Genomic DNA, 26,701 nt, shown 5'->3' with positions numbered 1-26,701 from the left:
CCCAGTACTTATCCCAAAGTAAGCACTGTAGCATTAAAAGCCTTGCACTGCTTGACACCCCCCAGCTCCACTGCAGACAGTGAAGTCCCCAAGAATAGGGAGTGGTTTTCTTCCCAATGGCATTGCTAGCAGCCAGGATATAGCAGCTGCTTGGCAGATCTGGGAAAGTGAGCAGTTGTGTTACTAGCTGACTTCTTTTATAGTTGACCTACACAGCATTTGAAACTGCTATGTCCTTACCCAGTCTTTCCTGTCATCCTCAGCCGGATGAAAATTCACTGGATTTTTCCTCCTGTATGTTACGGCCTGGGATTAAAAACGCTCAGGAGCTGGCCTGTGGGGTGTGTCTCTTAAATGTGGACTCCAGGAGCCGGGTAAGTTCTTGCCTTTCCCCTTCAAGTGACAAGGTTCATCCCTCACGTGATCTGAGGGACAGCCACAGCGAGCCCACTTTACAGCAAGCTCTGTGACCAGAGCTGGGGATTTCGAAGTCTAGAAAGTTCTATGGAAGCAGATGTGGTCTTTTCTACAGGGCAGTGGAGAAGCTGCTGAGGGAGTGGATGGAGTCCTTCCCTCCCTGCAGAGCCTGCAGTTCCCAGGGTCTCCACAGCACGCCATGCACTGGGTGGGGGAAAAATGCCATGCTGTGTGGATTTACCTGGAGGCAACAGGCCTGTTCTAGGGCCTTTTTCTTTTTCTTTTCTCTTTCTTTCTTTCTTTCTTCCTTTCTTTCTTTCTTTCTTTCTTTCTTTCTTTCTTTCTTTCTTTCTTTCTTTCTTTCTTTCTTTCTTACCATATGGTTTCAACATTTCAGAAAGAAGAGAAGCCTGCAGAAGAACAGCCTAAAAAAGTATGAGCCAGTTACAGGTTACCTTAGTGTCTCCATCTCAGTCTTGTGTGTTAAGAGGTCAACAAACGATTCTGTTGTCGTCCTGGGCTGTGCCGATCGTGAATCCTCTACTGACTCGTTTTTGTCCCCATAATGTTTGATCAAATCAACTAACGTGTCTCTGTGGAGCCACTGCTGTCTTGCTTGCATGCTTGTAGCTGCTAATCAGCTTCTGGTGTTGTCATTATCTTTCTCTGCCACGAACTAGCACCTTCTGGAAGACTAGAAGTTGTAGTGACGTACAGAATGAGATGGGAGAGCTTCAGGCTTTAGAGGATGACAGATAGAAACAAATCATTCTGGTTTTAAGATTTTCTCCGTGGCGTTTAAGAAAACAAACTGCAGAATGTTTAACCGGAGCTACGGCTGAGAGGGACGGCTGTCGCTCACTCCGTTGTCAGCTCCCAGCGGCATCGGACCATTGGTTCTCAACCTTCCTAATGCAATTTCCTCATGCTGTGGTGACCCCCAACCATACAATCATTTCCTGTCTACTTCGGAACTGTAATTTTGCTAATTCGTGAACCATAATGTAAATATTTGATATGCGACCCCAGAGTGGGTCGTGGACCACAGGTTGATCTCTAGTTCTTTTAAATGTTTTCAGTCCTGATAGGACTGTAATCAGCCATGGAACTCTAAGGGGCCACATGTTACAGTCATGGCAGCCTCCAGGGAGGGTGGCCTTTAAAGTGAGGGAATCAATTACCCACAGCCCTTGGCTATTTTAATTCTGTGTCTTGCTCATCCATCTCTCCTGTAACCACCACCCACCTTTTCTGTGAAGACTGGGCCCTTTGCTGAAACTAGGCTGAATGGTACTGACTTTTATACCTTTAATTAGCAGTAAAAATAAATAAATAAATAAGACTTTTCTACTTGAATCCTGTAGCTACCCGCTCAGCTTTTGTGCCATTCGGGGCTCAGCCTCTGTGAACCTGGGGATGGCCTGCACTGGCTGCTAACAAGCACTTAGATGAAAGGAGAACCTGACTTGACCCGTGTCTATTTCTGGCAGGCATTCAACTCGGAAACAGACAGTTTCAAGCTGGCCTATGGAGGACACCAGTACCACGCCAGCTGTGCCAACTTCTGGATCAACTGTGTTGAACCCAAGCCTCCCGGCCTCCTCCTGCCAGACCTGCTCTGAAAAGCTGCTCAGTGAAGCTCCAGCTGATTTTTGGTTGTTTCTGTCGCATGACTTGGGGTGACAGGGATCAATAAACAGAATGCAAGCGCTGCACAGTTCCTTCCCCAAGAGGTGGGGCGGAGAGACTGCAATGGAGAGGCAGCCTTTGACCAGCACGTCCCCCTGCTCCCGTTGAGACTTGAGGTGAAGTGCTAGACCTAAACCACATGTGGCACTGGACGCTTGTTTACTTTCTCCTCTGATTTTCTGATTTTTGTTGACGTTAATGTTGGTCTGATTTTTTTTAGGATAGGGTTTTGAAGCATGCCCCTGGCTGACTTTGAATTTGTAGAAATCCTGTCTCTGCCTCCCAAGTGCTGGGTCATAGATGTGTGCCCCCTACTCTGTTTCTCTTATTCCTGTAAGATATTTTACAGTGTGGATCACAGTTTCTGTGAGGAGTAATCTGCTGCTGAAGTGTTTAAAATGTGAAAAATTAACAAAAGAAAAAATAAATTATCCTAGGACTGGAATCCACAAGTTTGTCTCCAGGTCCCATGAAGCAGGACACATTTTTCTGCATTTAGCTTGTAGATGCTTGAAATGAATAAAAGGGGATTGTGATTAACCTGACGCTCTGTACCTGTCTCCACCTCCTGTCAACCCTCACCCTCTTCTCCTTCCCTGAAAGGCAACTCTCAAGGAGACCCTCCCGCTTTGACAGAGCCCAGGGCCTGTGTCTGGCTGCACAACTGTTTACTGAGATCCCACTGTTTTATCTCAGCGTCAGGACTAACACAAAGCATGGTATTTTTCCTCCAAACAAAATCTGTAAGAGCCATGAAATGAAATCTCTTCATATTGACCTCTCTCCACATTCCCAAAGATGACTGCATAGGGGCCAGCAGTGCTGGACTTTGCAGTATTTCAGGAGAGACCCGAGAATGAACCCTCTGTGAGAGTGGAATTCTGGGCCTAGTGCATGGTTCTCAACCTTCCTATTGCTGTGACCTTTAATACAGTTCCTCATGTTGTGGTGACCTCCAGTCAAAATTATTTTCATCGCTACTTCATAAGTGTAATTTTGCTGTTATGAATTGTAATGTAAATATCTGTTGTGCTGGATCCTGATATGTAACCCTGTGAGCCCCTCCATCATGACCCTCAAGGTGGGAACCACTGGCCTAGTGTGTATGTGTGTGCATGCGCATGTGTGTACATGTGTTGGAGAAACACATGCATGTGGCAGAGAAAAGCAATTAGCAACAGCACTGAATTTTCAAATGAAAAGGCTGGTGTAGGAATTTGTCATGTAAACAAAATGCATAAATCTAAGAGACCTGAAGCTTCAGTGGTTAAAAGGTGTGTAACTTCCAGGAGAAGCTGAGCAGTCTGGGTCAGCGTCTCTCGGTCTCACTGGCTGTTGGTTTTATGTCTTGGGAAGGACTTGGGGGCGTACACGCTTCACTGACTTGATTTAGTCTTTATTTAGAAATCTAAAATGCTGGCTTTAGTCTATCTCTCTGCTGCTTCCACATAATTCACCATTTCCCCTTCCAGGACAAAACTTGAGGAGATTCTGTGGTGTTCCATCTTGTACCTTGTGTCTTTTCTCCAAGATGCGGGTCATTTCCAACACTTGGCACAGCTTCTCCTTGGCCATGCTGTAGATCAGGGTGCAGGGAGAAGAGCGTCCAGATGAGTCCAAGCCGTTTACTCATCTGTTCCAGATGACGTCATCTGAGCTACTAACATTTATACAGCCGTCTGCATTGTGACCACAAGGCCGTTCCCTCCCTGGGGCTGGTGGAGTGTGAAGATGGCACACACAGGTGGGTTGGTTTTCAGCCGGCTCTCAGACAGCCCCATTACTGTCCTGCCATAGCCGAGGGTAAGCAGTCAGACCCTCCAGTCTGTATTCTAGATTATTCCCTCATAAAAACCAGTAATAGGACTGACCTTAGCCTAAGAATGCTCCCCGTGGCCTGTTTGCATGGCATCTTAAGTACCTGTTAGCTAGGTTGTCTCCACTTGTAGATTTATTCCAGAATGCCTCGGTTAAAACTCCTTACTGTAGGGTTAGTCACTTGTTAGGAGGTGCAGAGGAAAATGCAGTAAACATAGACAAAAGTACGGTCTGTGTAGTGCTTCAGATGTTCAGCTAGATCCCCACACCGGGACTTGGGGGCGTGGAGAACATTAGTCGACTGATTTTCTTTGTGTGCATGGATTAAAATGACTCATGTTGCATTCAGTTTCACCTCAGCTCTCTTGTTAGCCACGAGCCCAGTGTCCTTGGAAACAGTAACCAAGGTTACCTATCTCCACGCTGTGCTTTGTGTCAGGCAGCTTCACCCGCCTCTTGAATGGGATTAATAAGCACTGCTGGGTTTGGGAGCCGTGCCTTGCCTTTCTGTTCCTGGGGTTGGCGTGTGACCTGTGTCTGGACATGTTCGAGACAGCAGAGGCTCAAGGCGTGCTCAGATATTATCTCTGCTTTCCTTTGCTGTGTCTGCTAGTCAGCATTTCATCTGGGAGACACATTGTTAAATTCATGTTTTGTGTTGCTATACATATTTTGGGTGTTTGGGGCTTTTCTTTGTTTTTATTTTTGGTCTTATTTCCTGTTTTTCTATCTATGTATCATCTAAAAGATTTCTTAAAAACAGAAATTGGAAATGCTTGCTTTGTACCAGGGGCTGCTCTGAGAATTCTCCTAAGTACCTTCGAGATCAGAAACCTTTTGTTAACGGATGAACTGTGACGTTTTCAGTCATTTGTCACAAAGAAGGGGCCCTTGAAGCCTGCTGTATACATACCAGCAGATGTCACAATTCAGGTCAAGATGTGTGTAGCCTGGTTTTATGTCTAGGTTGGGTACCATTTCTCTGGAAAAGGGTTCACCAAATAATATTGCAAAGCCCCCTCCTTCTTAAGTCCAGCCAAGGAAATAGGGCTTAGTGAAACAGTTCACTGTGTTTTTTTAAAAGTAACTTTATACTTTTCATTATAATAATGAAAATTTACCAGTTTCATTCTTTCTGTGTTGAATCTAGTGCAGTTGACTTAAAGAGCACTCACCTCTCATGTCATAGCTGTGGCTGAATTAATCTGGTGAATGTCACAAGTCATGAAACTGCCTTGTGTGTGATGTGGAATGCGGTCCCATATGGTAAAGGATGGTGCAGCCTTTCCCTCGGTCTACTCTTTATAAACTACTACTCTGATTGCTGTATTTATGTGCTGTAGAACTGGGCATTTCATCTTCTCAGGCTTGTTCTAAGCCAGCCCCTCTCTAACAGGAAACACCCTGGACTATGGCCCTTTTCTTTGCTGGGTTAGGATTCCATAGACGAGGTCACTGGAATGAACACAGAGCAAAGCACCTTAGGAAGGCGCTAGACTCCCAGGTGCTCAGGACACCTTAGCTACTTCCCAGTGCTAATGTTTACCTGGATGCCTTTGAGTGGGCGGGAAGGGGGCTGTTTCTATGTCTGTATGTTCCTGTCCTATGGTTACACAGCAATCATTTTACCAACCAAGGCATCTCCCCAACCCTAGCCAGGGTTTTCACAGGAAAGTTTTTCTTAATAACAAAGAATATCAGCAAATATTTTCTTTCTATAGTACAGTGATTACTATGGGGTTCCTATTCAGAGACTGACTTAAAGCTTGGCTCCATGCTGAAAAGCCAGTCTCTCTGCATGCATTGTTTTTGGTCATGTGCTAATGTTACATGTATGCTCCTGATTTCCCAGAGAAATTGTTTTAAAATTTCCTGTTTATGATGTGTGCATAGAAGAAGGGTGGATGAATAATATAAAACAAGAAAAGGTAAAATTGATGGAAAAGCACTGCAATAAAAAGGTAAAATTTGAGCCGGGCGATGGTGGCACACGCCTTTAATCCCAGCACTCGGGAGGCAGAGGCAGGCGGATCTCTGTGAGTTCAAGACCAGCAAGTTCCAGGACAGGCTCCAAAGCCGCAGAGAAACCCTGTCTCGAAAAAACAAAAACAAACAAACCAAAAAAAAGGGTAAAATTTGCAAGATAGAAATCATTTATATGTCATTGGCATGCTTGTATTGTTAAAACAGACATTCCATGGACACATGACCAACTACCCCACAAGTCAAATGAAAAAGCACTGGCTTGCTGGGCGGTGGTGGCGCACTCCTGTAATCCCAGCACTTGGGAGGCAGAGACAGGCGGATCTCTGTGAGTTCGAGGCCAGCCTGGTCTACCAAGAGAGTTCCAGGACAGGCTCTAAAGCTACAGAGAAACCCTGTCTCGACAAACAAAAAAAACAAAAAAACAAAAAAAAAAAAAAAAAAAAAAAAGCACTGGCTTGCCTGGCCTCCCCCTCCCAGCAGCTTGTTAGACTTCTGCTGCTACCCTGATGGGCTGTGGCGGCTGGTTCATTGTGAAACAAGGAATAAAGCTAAGGAAGGCTATTGCTCTTTGCTTATACTATAGAGAAGTTTTGTGTTACTAAATGAACAAAGGCACGTCTTCTGATTCTTTGATGGTAGACTTGACAAGACAAAATGGAATGCAACACCGTGTGTGTGTGTGTGTGTGTGTGTGTGTGTGTGTGTGTGTATGTGCGCTTGCCAGCAGGAGTGCCCAACCTTTTTACATTGTGACATGACTTTTGTCTGCTATGATGTGGGGGCCACATTTACAGCTACACTGGGATCTTACTGTTCACGAGCGGCAGGTTGGACACACCCACACCCACATGCTGATGATACCGATTCCTGCTTCTCTGCAAGGGTGTGAAATGCCGACATGATTCCACCAGGGTTTCTATTTTAAGTTGGGACCATGAGCATCCTAATGGCCACAGCGGAACAGTGACTGAGTACTGACACACATGCACACACACCTGAAATGATTAGTGAAGGGCTTATGTTAAGCAGATAGATTTATTAAAAATAATGCTAATATAATCCCAGAGCACACTGATTTCAAGAGGGTCTTTGCAACAGATTTCATCATAATCACTTATCAACTAAACTTAACTTATAGAATCGCTAAATAACAGAGGAAAAGAAAGGACCGGGCTAATTAATCCAGTAGAGACTGAGCTGGCCTTGATATCCTTAAACATCTATCCAGCCATCAGCCACGGGCAAATCTGGTCTCTAGAGGGTTAATCAGGGCCCAGGGTGATCTTTGCAGTGGACTCCTCCTGCACCTGCCAAGGCTCCAAAAGGCTTGGGAGCCAGAAAGAAAGCAGGAACAGTAACCTACACTGTTCCAGGTCTTATAAAGGATTAAAGGCCAGTTAAAGATTTTCATGTTCGCTATTTCAAAATGCTAGTTTTAAAAAATGTTACTAGCAGTGTATGTGTTTTCCCTCCACATCTCTTAAACGCGAACACCCAGTGTAGAAACACTGGCGGGATAACCAGAGGGGAAGAGGGAGAAGACTGTGTGCGGCGGATGCTGGTGCTGCTGAGGGGCTGCGGATGCCAGCTGTGGCAGCACTAAATCCCCCAGTAAGGCTTCAGGTATCGGGAGTCACAGATGTCTGGAAAGACACCATAGGGTGTATCTATCATCTGCACGGTCGACTTCCCGAAAAGCTGGTTCTCGTAGTCTATCAGCTGCTTCCAGAAGCCCACGTTGGGCCTGATGACAGGCCTCCGGGCTTTCACCCACCTGTACGCCTCCAATAGACACACATTGTGGAATTTCATCAGGTACGCAATGCAGAGGGTGGCCGAGCGGCTCACTCCCGCAGCACAGTGCACCAAGGTTGCCCCATGCTTCTTGCTCACACTGTGGATCTTGTCAGCCACACTGTCAAAGTACAATCCAATGGGCGCATGAGGAATGTCAGCCAGAGGCACTTTAACATATTCAAGCTGTGGCCAGTTGTAGTTGGGGATCTCAATGGTAGCATTAACAATGCAGGTGATGCCCCGGGCCTGGAGGAGGTGCCGGTTGGAGGCCACACTGCCTCTGCCCAAAAAGAGAGAGGAGGTGATCTGAGCAATGCCTCCTGTGTCTCCCTCGGGACTCATCCGAGGAGCCATGAGAGTCCGCGGGAGCGTGCTGTGACCTCTGGAGCTCATGAAGATGCCAGCAGTCAGTCACACTTTCATCATCGGAGGGGCAAGACTGAAGAATGGTGAAGTCCGTCCTCCACCAGGGGATTCAAGACTGCAGCCTCCTTCCTGCAAGACACGGGTGTCTGATGTCAGAACTTTACACGCTACTCATTTGCCACAGCTGCCTCCAGTACTGGGAAGGGAAAGAACTAGGAAGCTATTTTCTAAGGCAGGAAGTACATAAATCCCTTTCTATTGACTATTAGGGAATGTAGCCTGTAATGCCAATATGTAAAAATCAATATAAAACCAAGCTTTCTTTTCTTCAAAGCCCTTCAGTGAAAATAGTCACCCTATTTTTAGGAAAGTTAAAGACAGAAAACATGCCTAACTGGTTCCTGGAGAGCCATCTGGCAGAATCCTGCTGAAGGAAGGGCATTCCTTGATTTTTCAGGGCTGGGATCAAACCCAGACTGAAGCTGGCTAGGCAAGTGCGTTTATCACTAAGTTACTGTCCCTGCCCAGAAGTCCAACAGGTTGTACTCCAGAGGCACAGCATCAGGTCCTCCCCACACCGAATTCTAGACGGGGAGACCTTGGGAGGTGTCTGAAAGTGATGCCCCAGACAAGGTAGGTGATAAACTACCTTTATAGAATAACAAAACTAAGTTGGAAGCCAGCAGAAATAAAAAAGCCAAGCCATCTTTGTTCTTTACTATTTAAAAATACTTTTTTATATTTCTTTTTTGTGTGGGTGTCTGTGCATATATGAGGGGGCATGTGGAGGTCAGGACAACTTGTGAAGCTTGGTTCTCTCCTTCCACCATATGGGTTTCAGGGATCGAACTTGGCTTTATCAGGCTTGGTGCCGGAGAATTGTCTGTATTCTGTCAATTATATTTTAAATAAATGCTGATTGGCTGATAGCCAGACAGGAAGTATAGGTGGGAAAACCAGACAGTAAGTAGAGGTGGGGCAATGAGAACAGAATTCTGGGAAGAAGGAAGCTCTTTCTGCAGTCCTTCCCAGACCACTGAAGCAGGATGTGATCTGCCTCCGCTGAAAGGTACTGAGCCATGTGGCTAACATAGATGAGAATAATGGGTTAATAAGTTGTAAGAGCTAATAGGTTATAAGAGCTAATACGAAGCCTGAGCAATGGGCCAATCAGTTTATCATTAACATAGACTCTCTGTGAAATTTCTTTGGGCTTACCGGCTGTGGGAACTGGGCAGGACAGAAACCCCAACAAGCAGCAGGCCCTCATATTACATACCCTTACCTACTGAGCCATCTTACCAGCCCAAGACACCTATTTCTTATCATTTTTATGATCCATGAATACTTTGCAAGTCCAATTAAGTTTGAGTAAAGTACTGTAGCCTTCCAATGAAAATAATCCCAGGCAACTTGAAGGCACAGTCATTGTGTGTGTTTATGTACACAGTGCTGGAGAGTGAATCAGGGCCTGCCTCAAACATGCAAGTAAGAACCAAGGGAGTTAAACCCTCACCTTTGAAGGTCAGGCACGATCTTCAAATCTTCTTACTGTCTATCAGCTAAACAGGAATTTAGCAGAGCTGACTCTCGGTGATTATAACCTTACCCTCCTCTGCCAATTTGAAGCTTCTGGTAAATCCTGCTGGATTCAGGGATGTGCTGGCATTAACATTAATTTAGTGCAGTATCTGAAGTCTATGTTTTCCCATTAGTAAAGTGTTTACTATAAAATGTCGGCGTATATTTATAGCAACAAAAAAGGAAATAATTGAACTGGGCATGGTAGCATATGGCAGGCAGGGGATTGCGAGTCCCAGGCCAGCCTGTGCTACTCAGTGAGACTATGCCTCAAGAAGGTTTCCTGAGATTTCAGACACACCACTCTCACTGCCAAGCCATGTTTCCTAGTTTGTGCGTCCTGATTAAGTGTGTAACACCCGCGTGGTGCCACGGGAAACCTGACTGCTCAGCCAGACAAACATCTTGCATAGCGGCAGCATTATGGTACTCACGTGCTGAGTTCAATGAGCTGCAGCCCTTGGTCTGGATCCAGAAGGTCTTAGGTAAACAGTGGTTAGTGTATACAAATCAGATCTGTAGGAAGACAAGGATGCAGTGAGTCAGGAAGCCGCATGCCATTCCTCCTGTGGTTTTTGTTTCTCTGTAGCTTTGGAGCCTGTCCTGGAACTAGCTCTTGTAGACCAGGCTGGCCTCAAACTCAGAGATCCGCCTGCCTCTGCCTCCTGAGCGCTGGGATTAAAGGCGTGTGCCACCACCGCCCAGCTCCTCCTGGGTTTTTGCTGCTAAAATCAAATATGCGATGGATCTTGAAAGCAGGGTCTGCTGAACATTTCTGACTGTGACTTAAGGGATTTACCAACTAAGTCTCGGGGACGTAAGCCCGGTCTGCAAGCATTAGGCACAGTTTTGGCAAAGGTGATTCAGGGACCACACCACATACCACTGACGGCATCAGCATGCTCGCTAGGCCTCTGTAAGACCTCCCTGGCACCCACTGTCACCCCAGAAGCATGAGGACCTGAGCCTAAAGTCACAGCAGGAAGAACGGGGTGGCAATGAGCTGTGATGTGGGGCACAGAAGTGGTGTGGAGTGAGCATTATCTTCAGACCTGGGTCCAACAGCTTCACAGCAACGCCAGAGGCAGCGGCGCCACCAGCTGGCCCTGCTGTCAAGGAGAGTAAGCAAGTTCATCCTCATTCCCGTTTTAGCCTCTGTCCATTCATTCTGTAGCCCGACAAGCACCATGTCCATCTCCAGAAAGGGCTTCCCCCCCCCCCATGCAGATCCCACAGACTCCCGCCTCACCCAGATAAACATCACGCTTACAGCTCTGCTCACATGTAAATGATGTGCAAACCGACATAACCACCAAGTGTGCCACTTGACAGTTTTGACACAAATACTCCAGACACAGGATCTTCAAAATAATAAATACCTGGGCACCCCACTCAATAATGTTCCTTTATAATCCATTCCTCTTAGGCCTCAACCTCATTTTACTTTGAGTTGTGTGTATATGTGAGACAGAATCTTACTAAGCTTAGCTAACTACTAACCATCTATGTAGCCTAGGCTGGCCTTAAACTCTTAATCCTCCTGCCTCAGTCTCTTGAGTACTGGGATTACATGCATGTGCCACCACACTTAGCTTTGAAGTTGTCTATAAGAGTCCTATAAATTTGGGGGTGTCTGGCTGATTTGAGCAGAGTATGCAACTCATCAGTGATGCTGGGGGAACTCCATTTCTGATGCTGAGTGGTACTCAGCAGTGTAAAGACACCATGTGGTTTCCTTATCTGCTCACCTGCTGATGAATACTGCATTGTTTCTAGCTTAAGGTTATTTTGAGTAAAACACTATAATGTTCAGGGCCAGGCCTTTGTGTGAATGAATGGTCTCCCTTGGTTAAATACCTAGAAGTAATGAGACATAGATTTCACACTTGCAGATGGTTTTGAAAGCTGGGCATGGTGAGGCAAACCCATAATCCCAGCACTGGGGAGTTGGGGCAGATCATAAGGGAGTTGATCATAAGTTCAAGGACAGCCTGAGCTATACCTTGTTTCCATTGCAAACCAGCAAAAGAACAGAGAATATAATAAAATAGTTTAAAAGAAAAATTAGGGGCTAGGATTTAGTTCTATGGTGGAGTGCTTGCCTGGCATGCGTGACTCCTCAGATCCACCGTTAGTCCTCGGGCTGGTAAGATAACTTAGCAGGTAAAGGTGCCTTCCCCTGAGCTGGGGGACCTGAGTTCCTTTCCCAGAACCCACATGGTGGTTGTTGTCCTCTGACCTCCACATGAGCTGTGGTGTCTCACGCAACAAGTTAGCAATGTAAAAACACCAGCTCTACCACAGGGAACCAGATGCCCAGTTGGCATTTAAGAGCTCCACGCCCCGCTCTTGTAAGGGATTAGGGTGCCATTCCAGTACCCACAAGGCAGCTCATAAACCTGACTCCAGTTCTAGGAGGGATATGATGCCCTCTTCTGGCCACCAGGGATGCACAGAGTACATACATACATGCATTCATCCAGGCAAACAAGCATACACGTAAGTGGCTCGTGCCTGTAATCACAGCAGTTGGGAGGTGGAGGCAGGGAGATCAGAGGTTCAAGATTATCCTCAGCTAGCCGGGCGTTGATGGCGCACGCCTTTAATCCCAGCCCTCGGGAGGCAGAGACAGGCGGATCTCTGTGAGTTCGAGGGCAGCCTGGTCTAGTTCCAGGACAGGAACCAAAAACCCTGTCTCGGGAAAAAAAAAAAAAAGATTATCCTCAGCTATGTAGCAGCCCAGAGGGCAGCCTGGGTTCCGTGAGAACTTATACTATACCCAAAGCCAGGTTCAGTTCTGTCACAATGCAGTGACTTTCCTGTCAGAATCCCATGGGAGGGGAGGTTTGTTAGGACTCAGACCACTGGCCCCAGTTTCTGTGGTTCAGAGCAGGACTGGAAAACTTGAATTTCCTAGGTGCTGCTGCTGTGGGTCAGGGCAATCAGAGACGCTGAAGCACTGGGTACCATGTGGTACCACCCAGGACACCCTACAAAGGCTAAGATGCTCAGAGTGCTGCCAGGGGTCTGCAGGATGTCAGGGGCAAGTGTACTCTGCGGAAGCAGAGGAGGCGATAGTGGAAGGTGTGTGGGTGTAAAGGTGTGCAGACTGTGAGCTCTTCCCCGAACAAAACCACTGTGGCAATAAATGCAAAACTCAAAGCGCTGACGACTCTCTACTCAAATTTCCACATGGCTCTCATTGCCTAGTTAGAACTCAGCCTGTGTTCTCCCAAATAATCCTGCCATCCAGGAGGCTGCCAGCCCTGAGCTGGGGAACTGGGTGCCCAGGCTGGAGGCCAAGCTGGAGGCCAGGCTTCGCTCCTTACTGCTCATGCGCTCAGCATGGACAGGGAGGACAGATTGTGTGTCCTCAAGGCAGAATCCAAGCAAGGCAGACACGATGCTCTGTTCCTGCTGCCACCGCCAGTCCTATGCCAGCAAACCTGCTCCAAAATGCCAAAGCTGGCTACAAGGTTTAGAAAAACACCTTCTGTCAGCGAGTGCTCTGAGGGCAGGTACGACAGACACTTCTCTGACAAGTCCCCTTGCCCCGACAGGATGGAAAACTCACATTTGGGTAGGGCGGGATGACTGCAATTTGGAGAAGGCAAATAAAGCCAGGAAAGTTCCCAAAAAGCTCTGCACCACACACTGCTTCTCTGTGGAACTGTGTGGGACGCTGTGTCCTCGTCAGTATCCCGACGGCAGCAGGACCCCTTTAAACACTGACAGACGAGTTAAACTCCTCCTGCAGGTCACCTAGTATCCAAAACAAGAGGTCTGGCGCAGCCTGCCTGCACACCCTCAGGGGCACAGAGCATTCCTCATGGCATAGGGACACAAGGCGCTGTCCGAGTGGGCATAAGCAGCCTAGTGTGACCCATTTCTAAGAATGGCAGAGCCTAAGTGTAAAGAATACAAAAGCCCACAGGTATTACATCACAAGCATGTAACATCAACACAGCAGATGTGTGCTAAGAGACAGAAAAGAAGTCTGGCCTGCGTGTGCGGGAACAAAGACTGCCCCAGGGCTGAGCGAGAGGTCCCTCCGCTGCTGCACACTGGCCTATGGGAGCATCCCGATGCTGACTGACCATGGTGTCCACCTCAGCTTTCCCAAGCTGTGGTACAGTAGCATTTTCTTCTGAGAGGGAAAAATGGCTCCTGACCAAGGAAACAGCAACAGGACACCAGAGGCACCAAAGCAGAGCTGTCCTAAAACAAACACAGAAGGTCGGGAGGAAGGGTGCTGGGGGGGGTGCATTTTAAAATCCCGGTGTCTTTGGCTGTCACTTTTAATGACAGTAGTTGGAGGAAGAGGCAGATAGATCTGAGTTCAAGACCAGCCTGGTCTATGTAGCAAGTTCAGACCAGCCAGGGCTATATACATAAGAAAACTCAGGTGTAAGGATGCCCGGGATGCCAAGCACGGTGCATGCCTATAATGCGGCACCCAAAGGGAGCCACAGGAGGACAGCAGCGAGTTCAGAACAGCCAGGAGATCGGAGGCCTGGCCTCGGGATAATAAGCACCAGGCACTAGGAACTAAGAGTTTAGTGTCAGTCTCACAAGGGCCTGTAGTCTTTGTAGCATGCCAGCTAGTAATAGCTGCCCTTGCTCCTGGCATGCAGAGCTCTGGGCATGTAGAACTGTCCTGTGGTTACACACTGGCAGTCCACACCCAGATCAGTGCCAACGTGGTTGAAAATGACTGGAAGTTCCGGCCAGGTCAGAGCATCCACCCGAGTGTCACCAATGCTTTTCCTTCCTAATGCTGACAGCCACTAGACTCGGCAGTTAAAGAAGCAGTGATCCTAGCATGTGAAAAATGCAGACTGTGGCCACACTGGGGCAGGAAAGCTAGAGAACTGCAGATATGTATCTGTGTGTAATAGACATGTGATATACATGTTGTATATATTATATACATGTTATATATATACAGAAATATACATAATGTATTTAAAGTTCTGTCACTTGGGCTGACAATGTTCTCCACAAGAATCATAGACTAGTCGGGAGGTGGTGATGCGCACCTTTAATCCCAGCACTTGGGAGGCAGAAGCAGCAGTTTGATGCCAACTTGGTCTATAAAGTGAGTTCCAGGACAGGCTCCAAAGCTACACAGAAGCCCTGTCTCAAAAACAAAACAAAACAAAACAAAAAAACCCAAATCACAGACTACAAACTGGTACTAATCACAAGGAATCTTTTAGGATGTTGGTCAGGGTCCAAATGGCTCCTAAAAACAATACAGACTCTTGCTATTGCCTTTGGGTGCCTCTTGGAGGTTGAAGTTCAGCCCCCGTTGCTTCAGATACCACATATTTAGAACACAGCACGCAGACTATGGAGCTGGATCTGACCTGGAGGGCTCTTTACCATAGTCTAGCTTCCGTTGCCAGACAGTCCTACCCAGGTTGCTGAGAGGGGAGCAGTTCATAGTCCTCCCCAGATGCGACAAAGAATCACAACAATGACCGGCATGGCAAGTAAGTGGCTCTCACATGCTGGTGGCAACCAGCTGTCTAATTGGATCAAACCCACTCAAGAGGAGGGGCATCATGCCAGGTACTGGAAACCTAGCCAGCTTCCTGGGGCTAGTGAGGTCATGGACCTTAACCTCTCCTATAACCGCTTTGCTAGAACAGTGCAATTCTAAATTGTACCCTTATTCCCACAGACAAATGTGACTACCACCCCTCAGCAAGGACACTTCTCTACAGCAAATGGAGCTCACTGCGGAAGAACACATCTGGACCCCAGGAGACCTGTGGACTGCAGGGAGCCCAGTCCATATCACAGCTCTTGCATCTATGGCTCTGGGAACATCAAAAGAGAGGGGACAGGAAAATTCTAAGAGCCAGAGAACCAGGAAGTCTGCTGTGTGACTGTCTCTCTTAGAAATGGCTGCATAACCAATGATGAAAGCAATAGGCATGCTAACGAGGAAGAGGAAAATTTTTACACGGGCCCATCCCTAGACAAAGATCTATGGCAACCAATGACCGCTGAGAGGGAATTAATCTCTTCCAGGGATGAGCACCATAACCGGTAATAAAGTACAAAAAAAGTGATCAGCCCTGAAACCTTATAGAATTAAAAGTACACACACACACACACACACACACACACACGAGATTTGTCTGTCTGGGTATATGCACGTGGCCAGAGGCCAGAAGATAGCACTGGATTCCCTTACCTCTTATCTACCTCCCACACTTCAGCTTAAAAACCATAACATTGATAATCTTTCATTAAGGAAACACTTGACAGAACATTAAGAATACAATTCTAGGTAGGGAGCTGGAGAGATGGCTCAGCAAAAGAGCACTGGCTGCTCTTCCAGGTCCTAAGTTCAATTCCCAGCAACCACATGGTGCTGAGGTCTGCTGTCCTCTCCTGGCCTGCAGGCATACATGCAGACAGAAACACTAAATACATAACAATTTTCTTTTTAAAAAATACAATTCTAACAACTATGGTATAATATTTATGTTGAAATAAAAGATATCCACAAGCCGGGCGGTGGTGGCGCACGCCTTTAATCCCAGCACTCGGGAGGCAGAGGCAGGTGGATCTCTTTGAGTTCGAGACCAGCCTGGTCTACAGAGCTAGTTCCAGGATAGGCTCTAAAACCAGAGAAACCCTGTCTCGAAAAAAAAAAAAAAAGATATCCACAAGTTGCTTTTAACTGTAAGTCAGCTGATTGAGCGGGACACCTTGACAGTCTAAGGTAGGAGGTGAGGTCATTTTGCATTTGCCACCACATTAATGAAACAATGCAGCAGAGTTCCTGGATGAGGGCAAATACACCCAGTACACGTGAAACCAAAACACCTGGAATCCCAGAACTTGTGAAGCTGAGACAGGAAGATGCGGTGGGTTTGAGGTCAGCCTAGGCTATCGTGAGGACCAAGTAACTGGATTATAGTATAAGATACCATCTCAGAAAACTCCAAATTCAAAGCAGAACACTTTCGACAGTTCAACTGGCTCAGCCATCACAATCCCTGCGTGCGACAGAGCTACCAAGCAACTGCCTGTATAGCATAGTGGGACCAGCTGACCTTGTGTGGACATATTTGCTAAACCCACTGCAGGATAGCTAAACGCAACTGGAATGAGTTCCAGGATAGCCAGAGCTGTTACACAGAGACTCTGTTTTGAAAGACCTAAAGAGAAAAAGGGTTTGTGGGTTTTTTTTGAGACAAGGTTTCTCTGCTTTGGAGCCTATCCTGGAGCTCACTCTATAGACCAGGCTGGCCTCGAACTCAGAGATCTGTCTTCTGGAGTGTTGGGTTTAAAGGCATGTGGTGGAATCTTTTAAAATCTTTAAAGATCTCCCCTACACACTGACCTTGAGCTCCTCCCATCCCAAGTACAGGAATTACAGGTGTGTGCCCCCAAGCGTGACCTAGAACTGAAGTTTTAGGCCTGACTCCTACCCAGCGTGGTGCTTACCTCGCAGTCATTCATTCATAGGGCAGCGTTTACTGCATTATTTAACATACAGTGTAATATTGACACATTGTCTCCCAGGTTAGGGCTAGTGTCCCTGGAAACCCAGGTTTGTGAAGACCTCAAGGTGAGGTTCTAACCAGGACCTGCTCTTAGAACTCAGGTGCTGCTGTGAGGAAGCCCAAACTAGTCCAACAGCAGTCTGAGGGCGTTCCAACCAGCAGCCCAAGCGAGGTCCCAGCTGATCAATCAAAGATAGGGAAGACACCTTGAGCGCAAGTCACGCCTGACTTGAATTGCCCGCTAAAGACCTAGCCATTAAGAAGCAAACACAAGCTGTCCCTACTGCACAAGGTCTGGGTTCTTGGTCTACAGGAATCTGTGAACAGATCATTAAAGGTACAGGGGACAGGTGCTAGGAAGCATGTAGTAATATGAGCGGCGGGGCTGCGTCCCCAACACCCCAGCCGCCTGCTTGGCTAGCTTATGCCCGAAATAACAACACACAAACTGTATTCATTTAAACACTGCTTGGCTCATTTCTATCTAGCCTCTTCTAGGCTAACTCTCGCACCTGGACTAGCCCATTTCTTATCATCTGTGTAGCACCGGTCTTACCAGGAAGATTCTAGCCTAAATCCACCCTGGGTCGGAGCTTCATAGCGTGCATCTTCCCTGGAGCGGGGAGCATGGCGTCTCTCTGAGGCATCTGCTCCCGAGAGGAGAGCTGTGGAGTCTGAGCTCACTTCCTCTTTCTCCCAGCGTTCTGTTCTGTTTACTCCTCCCACCTATCTTCTAACCAATGAGGACCAAGCAGTTTCTTTATTTAACCAATGACCTTCCTCCATCATTTCCCCTTTTTCGGTTTAAACAAACAAAAAAAAGGCTTTAAATTTAACATAGCAAAATTACATATAACGAAACAGTTATCAAGTAAAAGTTACAATAATCTTTATCATAACTAAGGAAAACTATAACTATAACTAACTATTCTTAACTCCATCAAAGACTCCAGAAAGATACAATACTACATAAGCAAACAAGAAAAAAGAAACTTTTAAAACTCTAGAAATGACAGAGACATCTCGCTGCCTGGACAGTAACCCAAAGTTCCTCTGTACCGTTGGGGCATCCATCTTCAGCCTTCAGGCCCACGGTATCCAGCAGACATTTCCATAAAGCAGGAAAATTCAAAGTCAGTTCAGTCACTATCTGTTGTGTCCCGCAGAATGTCTCGCAGACTCTTTCATGAATCAGGAACCCCCAAAGATCATCTCACTTAGGCAAGTTCAGTAGTCCTTCTCTGCGGGTTCTCTGTGTCCAGTTTATGCAATAGTCCAGGCAAGAGCAGTTTCTTGCCCAAATGGCTATCAAACTCCAGAAGGATCCTCTTCGATGCCCATCTTCTTCTTGAAGTAGATTGGTGCTGCCAGGAGCAGAGTGTCTCATTGTCATGAAAAGTCCTAAGTTATTGAAACATTAAAGGCCATATTCTGCAGTCTTTGAAAGATATGATGTCTATCTAACTGAAATGTATCTCTATATATCTAGAAAATCTAACTAACATGACTACAAGCTTGACTATTACTGATGATTATCCACTAATCTATATTTCTTAATTATACACAATCACAATATCTTAATCAATAGCAGAAATATGCATATACATATGACAAAATTGACCTTAAATCTCTATCAATAAAGCAAAATCTATACTAATGCAAATTATTCATACCTATATCATATCCCCCTTTAAATGTAAAAGAACATTTATAAACTATATTTGGGAACATGGGCGCAGTTTTTTCTCTCCAAACTGCTTCCTGCTGAATGGGGGCGTAGTTAATGATTTTAGGGTGTAACCTGTGTGCCAGGCTTATCTCAGTTGGCAGTTGAGTGAAGTAATTTTTTGAGGGTGTTCACAGGAACCTTTCGGGAGATGTAGGGATAAGTCCCGCCCCTAAGGGGGCGTGTTTGCCTCGGGCTAATGTTTGCCTATAAATTTGGCGAGCTTGCTCCCAGCCGTCGCTTCTGCTTTCCTGGTCTCCGCAGGAACGGTGGTTCTGTAAGTCTATTTCTACATTAAAGCTATAGATATATATTTTTTTACAATCTGTCTGCATTCGTTTACGCCGTTACATTTTGACCTTCCTCCATCAGAAGCAGAGAGTGGTAGCTGTATAATCACAGCATCTGGGAGGCGAGGTAGGAGGATCAGGAGTTTAAGGCCTGGACTACAGAGTGAGTTTAAGGGTAGCCTGGGCCACATTAGACCTTGTCCCAAAATAAAAAAGGACTGTCAAAAATCTCATCATCATGAAGAAAGGTGTGACCCTCTACCAGAGGGTGACCTTGAATTTTTTTGTTTGTTTTTCTAGACAGGGTCTGTAGCTTTGGAGCCTGTCCTGGCACTCACTACGCATTCCAGGCTGGCCTCGGACTCACAGAGATCTGTCTCCTGTGTGCTGGGATTAAAGGCGTGCACCCCCCCCCCCAACTTGACCCTGAACTTCTGATCCTCCAGCCTCCACCACCCAAGTGGCAACAATATAACCTGGACCTGGCTGAATTCTTCACGGGAAAGAAAAAAAATCTCATCTTCAAAATTATATGTAATTTCGGGACAACACTGTCCCCAAACTTATTTCACCTAATCACTCACCTCCTCCCTCTCCCCTCCCCTCCTCACCACCTCCTCCCAGGAGAGGAAGGCTGGGCCAGGCCTTCTCTGCTATGCAAATGAATGTTCTAGTTAGAGTTGTCTCGTTACACAATTACAAACTAAAAGACCAAGGAGTCAGAAAAGCCTGAGATAGTCTTTCCAAGGGAAGAGCACACCAACTGGCTATCCAGTGCCAAGTAGGCAGCCCGAAACCACACATACAAGTAAGGTTCTACAGACTGAGCAGAATATATTTAGGAGTACATGTGTATATACATATTCACAGGTACATGCAACAATGAAAAAGGAGGTCATGAGTTTGAAAGACAGCAAAGGAGTACATGGGAGGGCTTGCAGGAAAGAAAAGGAAAAATGATATAATCTCAAAAATAAATTAAAAAAAAAAAAAAAAAAAGCTTGCCACAAACCATCAATCTGGGTCCTGACTGAGCATAGATTTCAAAAGGGCCCTTTCCTCCAGAGACTGTGAGATGGCAGGAGGCGTCCACAGCTGACAAACCGGACGGGAAATGTTCCCTGTCAGCGTCACCACTAAAGTACCCAGAGGAGCTGAGCCAGCCTCACTGACAAGTCATTGGCAAGCACTGTGGCAGCAGCTGCAAGGTCAAGGGTTATCAAAGCACAGTCTTCCCTCCCTCTCACTCATCTTTTCTTGAAAGCCAGATCTGAAAAAAGAAAAGTATTTGTGGCATTCGTAGATAAAAACCAAAAGGACTATAATAGTGTTTAAGGTGCCTTACAGAAGAAATAGAAAGGAACCATGGCCCTCGTGTGCTCTGAACTCATTCTTGCATCATCCTTCCGGCAGTGAGAAAGGGTCTCCTGGGTCAGCTGGAACCTTAGGTCACAGAATCTAAGCTGCTGTGACAGGCACTCACAGTCCAGAATTTAGTGTCTTACAATGACTTCATTTCTCTCCTTCCTCGCCCCCACACACATCCCTAATTTTAACTTCAGCGAGCAACCCAAACACAGGCAAACCAAAGCCTAACAAGTATGCTCCGAAAGCAGGAAATCTCTGTAGCGAATGTATCCTAATTTGCTTTTAAATATGTAGGAAGAGAGAGAAACTTGAATTGACAACTGTATTATTCTTGTAGCACAGACACTGTGTGCAGCTGTCTCTTCGGGACATGCACACACGCGTGTGTGTACGTGTGTGTCTATCCTTGTCCTCAGGGTCTTTGACCAAGGATGGGTTTGAGTTCATGCCCACTTCACACACTTAAGTTCCACCGTTAGGGCTTGGTACAAAGAAGTATTCACCAGGAGTAGGAGGCCCTTAAGGCCTTTAAAGACTTCTATTTTTAGTACCTTGTTTTATTTAGGTAAATTTTCTATAACTATAAACTGTCAAATAAAATCAATAGAAAGCCTGGGTGGTGGTGCACACCTTTAATCCCAGCACTTGGGAGGCAGTGGCAGGCAGATCTTGAAAAATCAAAAAAAGGGGGGGGGGGGGGGAGAGCTGGAGAGATGGCTCAGTGGTTAAGAGTATTGCCTGCTCTTCCAAAGGTCCTGAGTTCAATTACTGACTGGTGGCTCACAACCGTCTGTAATGAGGTCTGGTGCTCTCTTCTGGCCTACATACAGACAGAATATTGTATACATAATATTTTTTTAAAAAAAGAGAAAAATCAAAAAAAAAAAAACTCTCTAAATTTTTTGCCAGGCCATGGTGGCACACGCCTTTAATCCCAGCACTTGGGAGGCTGAGGCAGGCAAATCTCTGAGTTCAAGGCTAGCCTGGTCTACAATTGTAGAGCTAGTTCCAGGACAGGCTTGAAATCCTGTCTAGAAAAACAAAACAAAAACAAAAAAAGAATACTAGCTGCTCTTCCAGAGGAAGAGCTGGAATTCCTGGCACCCATCTGGTGGCTCACAACTGCCTAATACTTTTGTTCCATAGGATTCAATGCCTTCTGGCCTCTGAAAGCACATGGCGTAAAAACACACATGCAGGTAAAACCACCATTCACAACAGGAACCAGACTAACCAGGTGTCAGTCACAAACAATCCCACACCAGTTTGGAATTATTATTAATAGAATGGTTATTTATTTAATGGGGAAAACTTACAGATCACCGTCCCAGACAACAGCCCTCTGCACAATCAGGAAAGGAGCCTAGTCGCTGGAAGCAGAGCCAAAAGGCAGAGAGACCACATCCCAATGGGTGGAAGAAGCTCCCGCAACACCTCCCTTTTTTATTTAGTTAGAGAGTTCTAAACCTACTATGAAATTATATACAATAAGTACAAATATCCTATTCTAACTAGCTTAAGTCTTATATAATAAATAGCTTGGCCAAGTCATGAGAGAAAAGTAACTACATTTATATAGTCTTCAACCCCATCGAAGATCTGAGAAGGGAAATTATGTTACCCGAGTAATTAGGAAGTGCAATCAAACAACTTCCAAAACATGCAACAAATCAGAGACAACTAGCTACCTGGGCAATCACCCAAAGTCACGTTAGCAGCATTGAAGCAACCAACTTTGGCTAAGGCCTAACATAACTGACATAACATTTTCAAAGGCAAGAAAGTTGTCAAACTATCTTACCCTGTCTTGGAAGGATATGACAGTCCTGTCTTTTCCATTCACGGATACTTTATCTCTGTCAGTGGTTGAGGTATGGGCATTTCTTTGCTCAAAGGCCAGTTCAGCCAATAAGAAAGGCTCCAGGTGGAGTGTCTTTGGTGCTCAACATTATCTGGGGAATAGAGATCGGTGTTGCCAGGAGCAATTGTGTCTCTCTACCACGAAACTCTGAGTTAGATTAAAGGCCGTTTTCTACAGCTCTTTGAAGAGGTTGAAGATCCTGATTAGTCTAACTATAAATGACAAACTTAGAATACTATTTATTGATCTATATAATTCTCAATACCTATCTAACTTAAAGACTAAGACAATAAACAACTGTGAAACACAAATGAGGACAATGACCTCCAAATATGAACAATGTACAAATATACATTGCAATATGGTAAATATATATCAATAAACAATATATAAGTATCTTAATCAGAAATAGAAATGTACACTGCAATATGGTAAATATACATTATAACCCCCCACCCCATGTCACTTATTCACTTAAGAAACATCCAAGCCTACTGTGGTTAAACAACAAACACGGGGGACCTATGACTTCAAGGTGGATGTCACTAGAGGAATGTAAATTGGGACAACCACTTTGTAAAAGGAGCATCACATCTGACCCAGAACTATTCATAATTGCCCAAGGCCACAAACAATCCAGATGTTCACCAACATTTGACAGATAGTGTGTGGTATGTTCACCCTAAAATGAATCAACTACAGTCTATAGTAGTAGGTATACCACTACTCACCAATATACAGTGTAGACGAAGCTTTAAAAACCCTAGTGCAGGGGCTAGAGCAATGGCTCAATGGATAAAAGCACTGACTGCTATGAAGAGGACCAAGGTTCAACTCCCAACCCCTACAAGACAGCTCACAACTGTAACTTCAATCTTAGGGATCTGATACCCTCTTCTGGCCTCCCTGAGCACTAAACACACATATAATACAAACATACAGCTGAAACACCCACACATATAAAAATACACCAATTTTAAAAATGTAAACACTATGGTACATGAATTTACACAATTATCTATATGTCCATGTCTGTGTATATAGATCTAAAGCCTGGTATAGTGGCGCAGCACTCCGGAGGCAGAGGCAGGTGGATTTCTGTGAGTTCAAAGCCAGCCTGGTCTACAGACAGGACAGCTAGGACTACACACAGAGACCCTGTCTCAAGCAAGAAGATCTACAAGAATGTTGCATAAAGGTGAAAGAAGAACAGCTGTGCTGTTTAGGTTTGTACTTAGGAGGCATAGAAAAAGGGGATTATTTCTATTAATGCCGGTGTAGTAATTGGCTGTCCTGAAAAAGTAGTGTGGAGAGGGGGGAGAAAGATGAAGTCCACTTCTTGGCCTACGAGATTAAGTTACACTTACATTTTCTCTAAAATAACTCATCGTTAACTTTTCAGTGTATTTCTTTCTCTTTATAAGTCACATTGAAAAGGTTAAGTAAATACTACCAAACATTCTCCTAGCCCAGGGAAAGAACCCGTCCTCTCTGAACGTCACTGTTACTCCGCCTCTAAGGTCAGGGTCCTCATTTGCCCTCCATCTCAGCACTCAGCCCAAGGCCTCCGGAACAGCAACTTGTTTGCTAGGTGAACCCATGCACTGCTGACAGGCTGACATGCATTGTTGGGGACCTTTTCCTCACATTGCCAGCTTGAGCTGTGACCCCCATTAACTCTTTCCTGCTTTCCTTCCTGTTGTGTCTCCCAGGTGAAGCTATCATATAAATAATGAAGCTACCACCTTAAATGCCAGCCCTGTAAGTTTATACCCAGGCTGCCTTGGTTGCTTTAGCAACCCTCCCTGCCTTCCACTCCCTCTTGTGTCTTCTCTCAGGAAGGACAGTCCGCTGCTGTTGGTCGTGCCTGCCTGTGTTTTAATAGGGAAGTTTCCATTTTGCCCCTGAGAGTAAAGCCCAGGCATCGTGAGTCAATTACTCTCAAGATGTTTGTGAAGGGCTCATTTGCCTGTTGCTGGGAGAAATACCAAGGTGGAATCGGCGGAGGTAACGTAATTTTACAATCAACTGTACTTTAAAAGCATGCTACCTGTCCTAAAACCAAATCCCTATAAATAGGACCAGTCAACTTTAAAATAATTCTGTTAAATCACTTATGCAAATACACATCTATGAAAGTGGTGGGAAGAATCTACGAGATGCCAACAGAAAGACACACAGCTGTTCTTCCGGAGGTGATTAAAGGGAGACAAAGACCTCATCTGTAAAGTTTTAATTTCTCATACAGAATGAGCAAAGCTCAATTGTGACGCTGGGGAAATTATTTTGAATCCATCTTGTTCTAAAACAAAAACCCCACATGCAAAGGCATACACCCAAGAGTTCTCAATTTCCCAGACTTAGAGCCTCTAGCCATTTCTTAGGATAGGAGTAGATCTGAATGCTATTCGATTAAGGCATCTCACAGAATGCATACCTGCAGTCCGCCAGTAGCAAAGATTACCGAGGAGAACTCGGCTCAGCCGCGCTCGACAAGGATGCTGAGAAGACTCAAATGAAGCCAACTGTCTCCCGTTTTATGGGGGAAAGCCAAAAATACCAAGCAGCTTTTCTCCTCCCCCAGCGTCAGAAGGTGAGTCAGAGCTGGAGGCAGGAGCGGGCCCATGTGTCAAAGCCGCCTGTGCAGGGCTCCTTCCTCCCTCCTCCTGGGAATTCTCGGCCCTCATCTGACCCTGATGTGAATTCTTAAGGTGTCTCTGGCGAGAAGGAAGACGTGGCTACTCCTTCTGGGGGAACCTCATTCCTCCGTTTCTCAAAGGAACCGACACAAAAGGCAATAGCAAAATTGCAGCCCTAAACACACATAACTTTGCAAAGAAGACGTACAGTACCTTTGTTCCCCCGTTCTTAAAGAGGAAGCAATTAAAAAGAGTTGTATCTTGTCCAAGAGACAACTTAGATTTGTGGTGGAAGCCTGCTGCTGCAGACCACTGACCCTGGCCTCTCTGACCTTTCACTGACCTCAGGGAGGACGTTCCGGTATTTTATTAAAGTTTTAAGTGGCTACTTAGGAGCAAAAATCTGCGTAAAATTCTTGGACCACATTTCATTAAAGTCGGTTATGAATCCGAATCTTTGCCTTCGTTTTTACATCTGCAAAACGGGAAAATACAGCTCTGTCACTTATAAACCCATTGAAAACTAATCAAAGAACATTAGCCAAATGCCTAAGGCTCTCCTGAGTGCAAAGTACAAGGTGTATTTCTTAGTAGCCCTAAACAGTGAGACTACTGGTAAACCACCCGCCTTCCCTTGCCTCGAAGATGCCCGGTTACCACAACACACTAGCCGGTGCCACTGGCAGCATCCACTTCAATACAAGGTAGTTATACAATACACGTAAGGAGGCTACACCACTCGGCTACTCCCCTTACCCCAAGCCCAATACAGTTCAACTTCACTCCAGAGCAAGGAGACTTAGGAGAAATAAGAGCCATATGTGAGTACCGCACACAGCAATCTACAACCGCTGAGAGACGCTCAAGTTGAGTACTTGGCGTCGCAGAAAGCCAAGTGTTTCCAAGGGCTGGCGGTGCCGGTCGCGGGTGCACGCCCGCCAGATGAGGCTCGGGGGTCCCAGCCTCTCCCACCCCGCGCCTCGAGGCGGCCGGGGACCAGCACAAAGTTTGCAGAGCCGAGGGTCGCGAGGGACCCGGGTACCTCTGGCGTCCTCTGTACCTCGTACCGAGCGTCCCGGCAGCGGTGGCGGCTTTCGGGTCTGTGCAGCTTACACAGCTCGCGGCTTCTGCCCGCCGGCCTCGCGCGCCTCCCGCTTCCCGCGCGCCGCCGCCCTCTTCCGAGCGCGGGCCCGCGGCGAGGACGCGCGTGAGTTCCGGGCGCTGCGCGTGCGCGCTGCGGCGCGGGCGGGGCGTCTCGTACCCGGTGCCTGCTCACCTGGACGCGCTCGCTGACTCTCCTGGGGCGATGTCCCCCAAGTCCGCTTCTGGGTTGGAGTTCGAGGGTTCTGTTCAAATGCCGAGAGGTAACTGCAGGAAAACAAGGGATGAAAGGTGTGAGCGTCTGAGCGCGTGACTCATTACCACTCTCAGCCACCCCCGCCTTCTCCACTGCGCGAGTCAGCCCCTGGTAGGGACACGAGGACGAAGGCCAACTCACTCCGTTGTGTTCGTTGAGAAAGGGTCTCACTGTAAAGACCAGGCTGGCCTTGAACACACGGAGATCCTCCCCGCGCACCTCTGCCTCCCTAGTGCTGGGATTAAAGGCATGCATGCACCACCACGCCCCCAACTAACTC

The 26,701-nt window shown here is 46.4% G+C and overlaps 2 protein-coding genes across 22 annotated transcripts in view; one reads left to right on the top strand and one right to left on the bottom strand.

The window, feature by feature from the left end:
- The window catches only part of Synrg (synergin gamma), a 72,376-nt gene extending 69,725 nt beyond the window's left edge, over positions 1-2,651 (top strand). For 12 of the 18 annotated variants that reach the window (XM_075991296.1, XM_075991292.1, XM_075991288.1 and 9 more), the window contains 3 exons: positions 264-374; positions 815-850; positions 1,908-2,651. In XM_075991296.1, coding sequence (XP_075847411.1) covers positions 264-374; positions 815-850; positions 1,908-2,039 — 279 coding nt within the window. In that variant the 3' untranslated portion in view covers positions 2,040-2,651. The remainder of the gene's footprint in view (positions 1-263; positions 375-814; positions 851-1,907) is intronic. The other 6 variants (XM_075991297.1, XM_075991290.1, XM_075991295.1 and 3 more) reach the window with 1 other exon arrangement.
- Positions 2,652-6,926: 4,275 nt separating this feature from the next.
- Dusp14 (dual specificity phosphatase 14) lies at positions 6,927-26,436 on the bottom strand. Of its 4 annotated transcripts, none has more exons than XM_075991316.1 (3): positions 26,341-26,436; positions 10,089-10,170; positions 6,927-8,202 (listed from the first exon to the last, which is right to left on the bottom strand). In XM_075991316.1, the coding sequence occupies exon 3, from the start codon at positions 8,098-8,100 to the stop codon at positions 7,510-7,512; it is 591 nt and encodes a 196-aa protein (XP_075847431.1). In that variant the 5' UTR covers positions 8,101-8,202; positions 10,089-10,170; positions 26,341-26,436; the 3' UTR covers positions 6,927-7,509. The 4 variants fall into 4 exon arrangements, with proteins under 4 accessions (XP_075847431.1, XP_075847427.1, XP_075847430.1 ...); XM_075991312.1 differs by lacking the exon at positions 26,341-26,436 and adding an exon at positions 26,107-26,235; XM_075991315.1 differs by lacking the exon at positions 26,341-26,436 and adding an exon at positions 26,132-26,235.
- Between the last annotated feature and the right edge of the window lie 265 nt (positions 26,437-26,701).

Source organism: Microtus pennsylvanicus, chromosome 11 (assembly GCF_037038515.1).
Source record: "Microtus pennsylvanicus isolate mMicPen1 chromosome 11, mMicPen1.hap1, whole genome shotgun sequence".
Lineage (NCBI taxonomy): Eukaryota > Metazoa > Chordata > Mammalia > Rodentia > Cricetidae > Microtus > Microtus pennsylvanicus.
The sequence above is the reverse complement of the archived record's forward strand: the minus strand, read 5'-3'. Positions and strand labels throughout refer to the sequence as shown.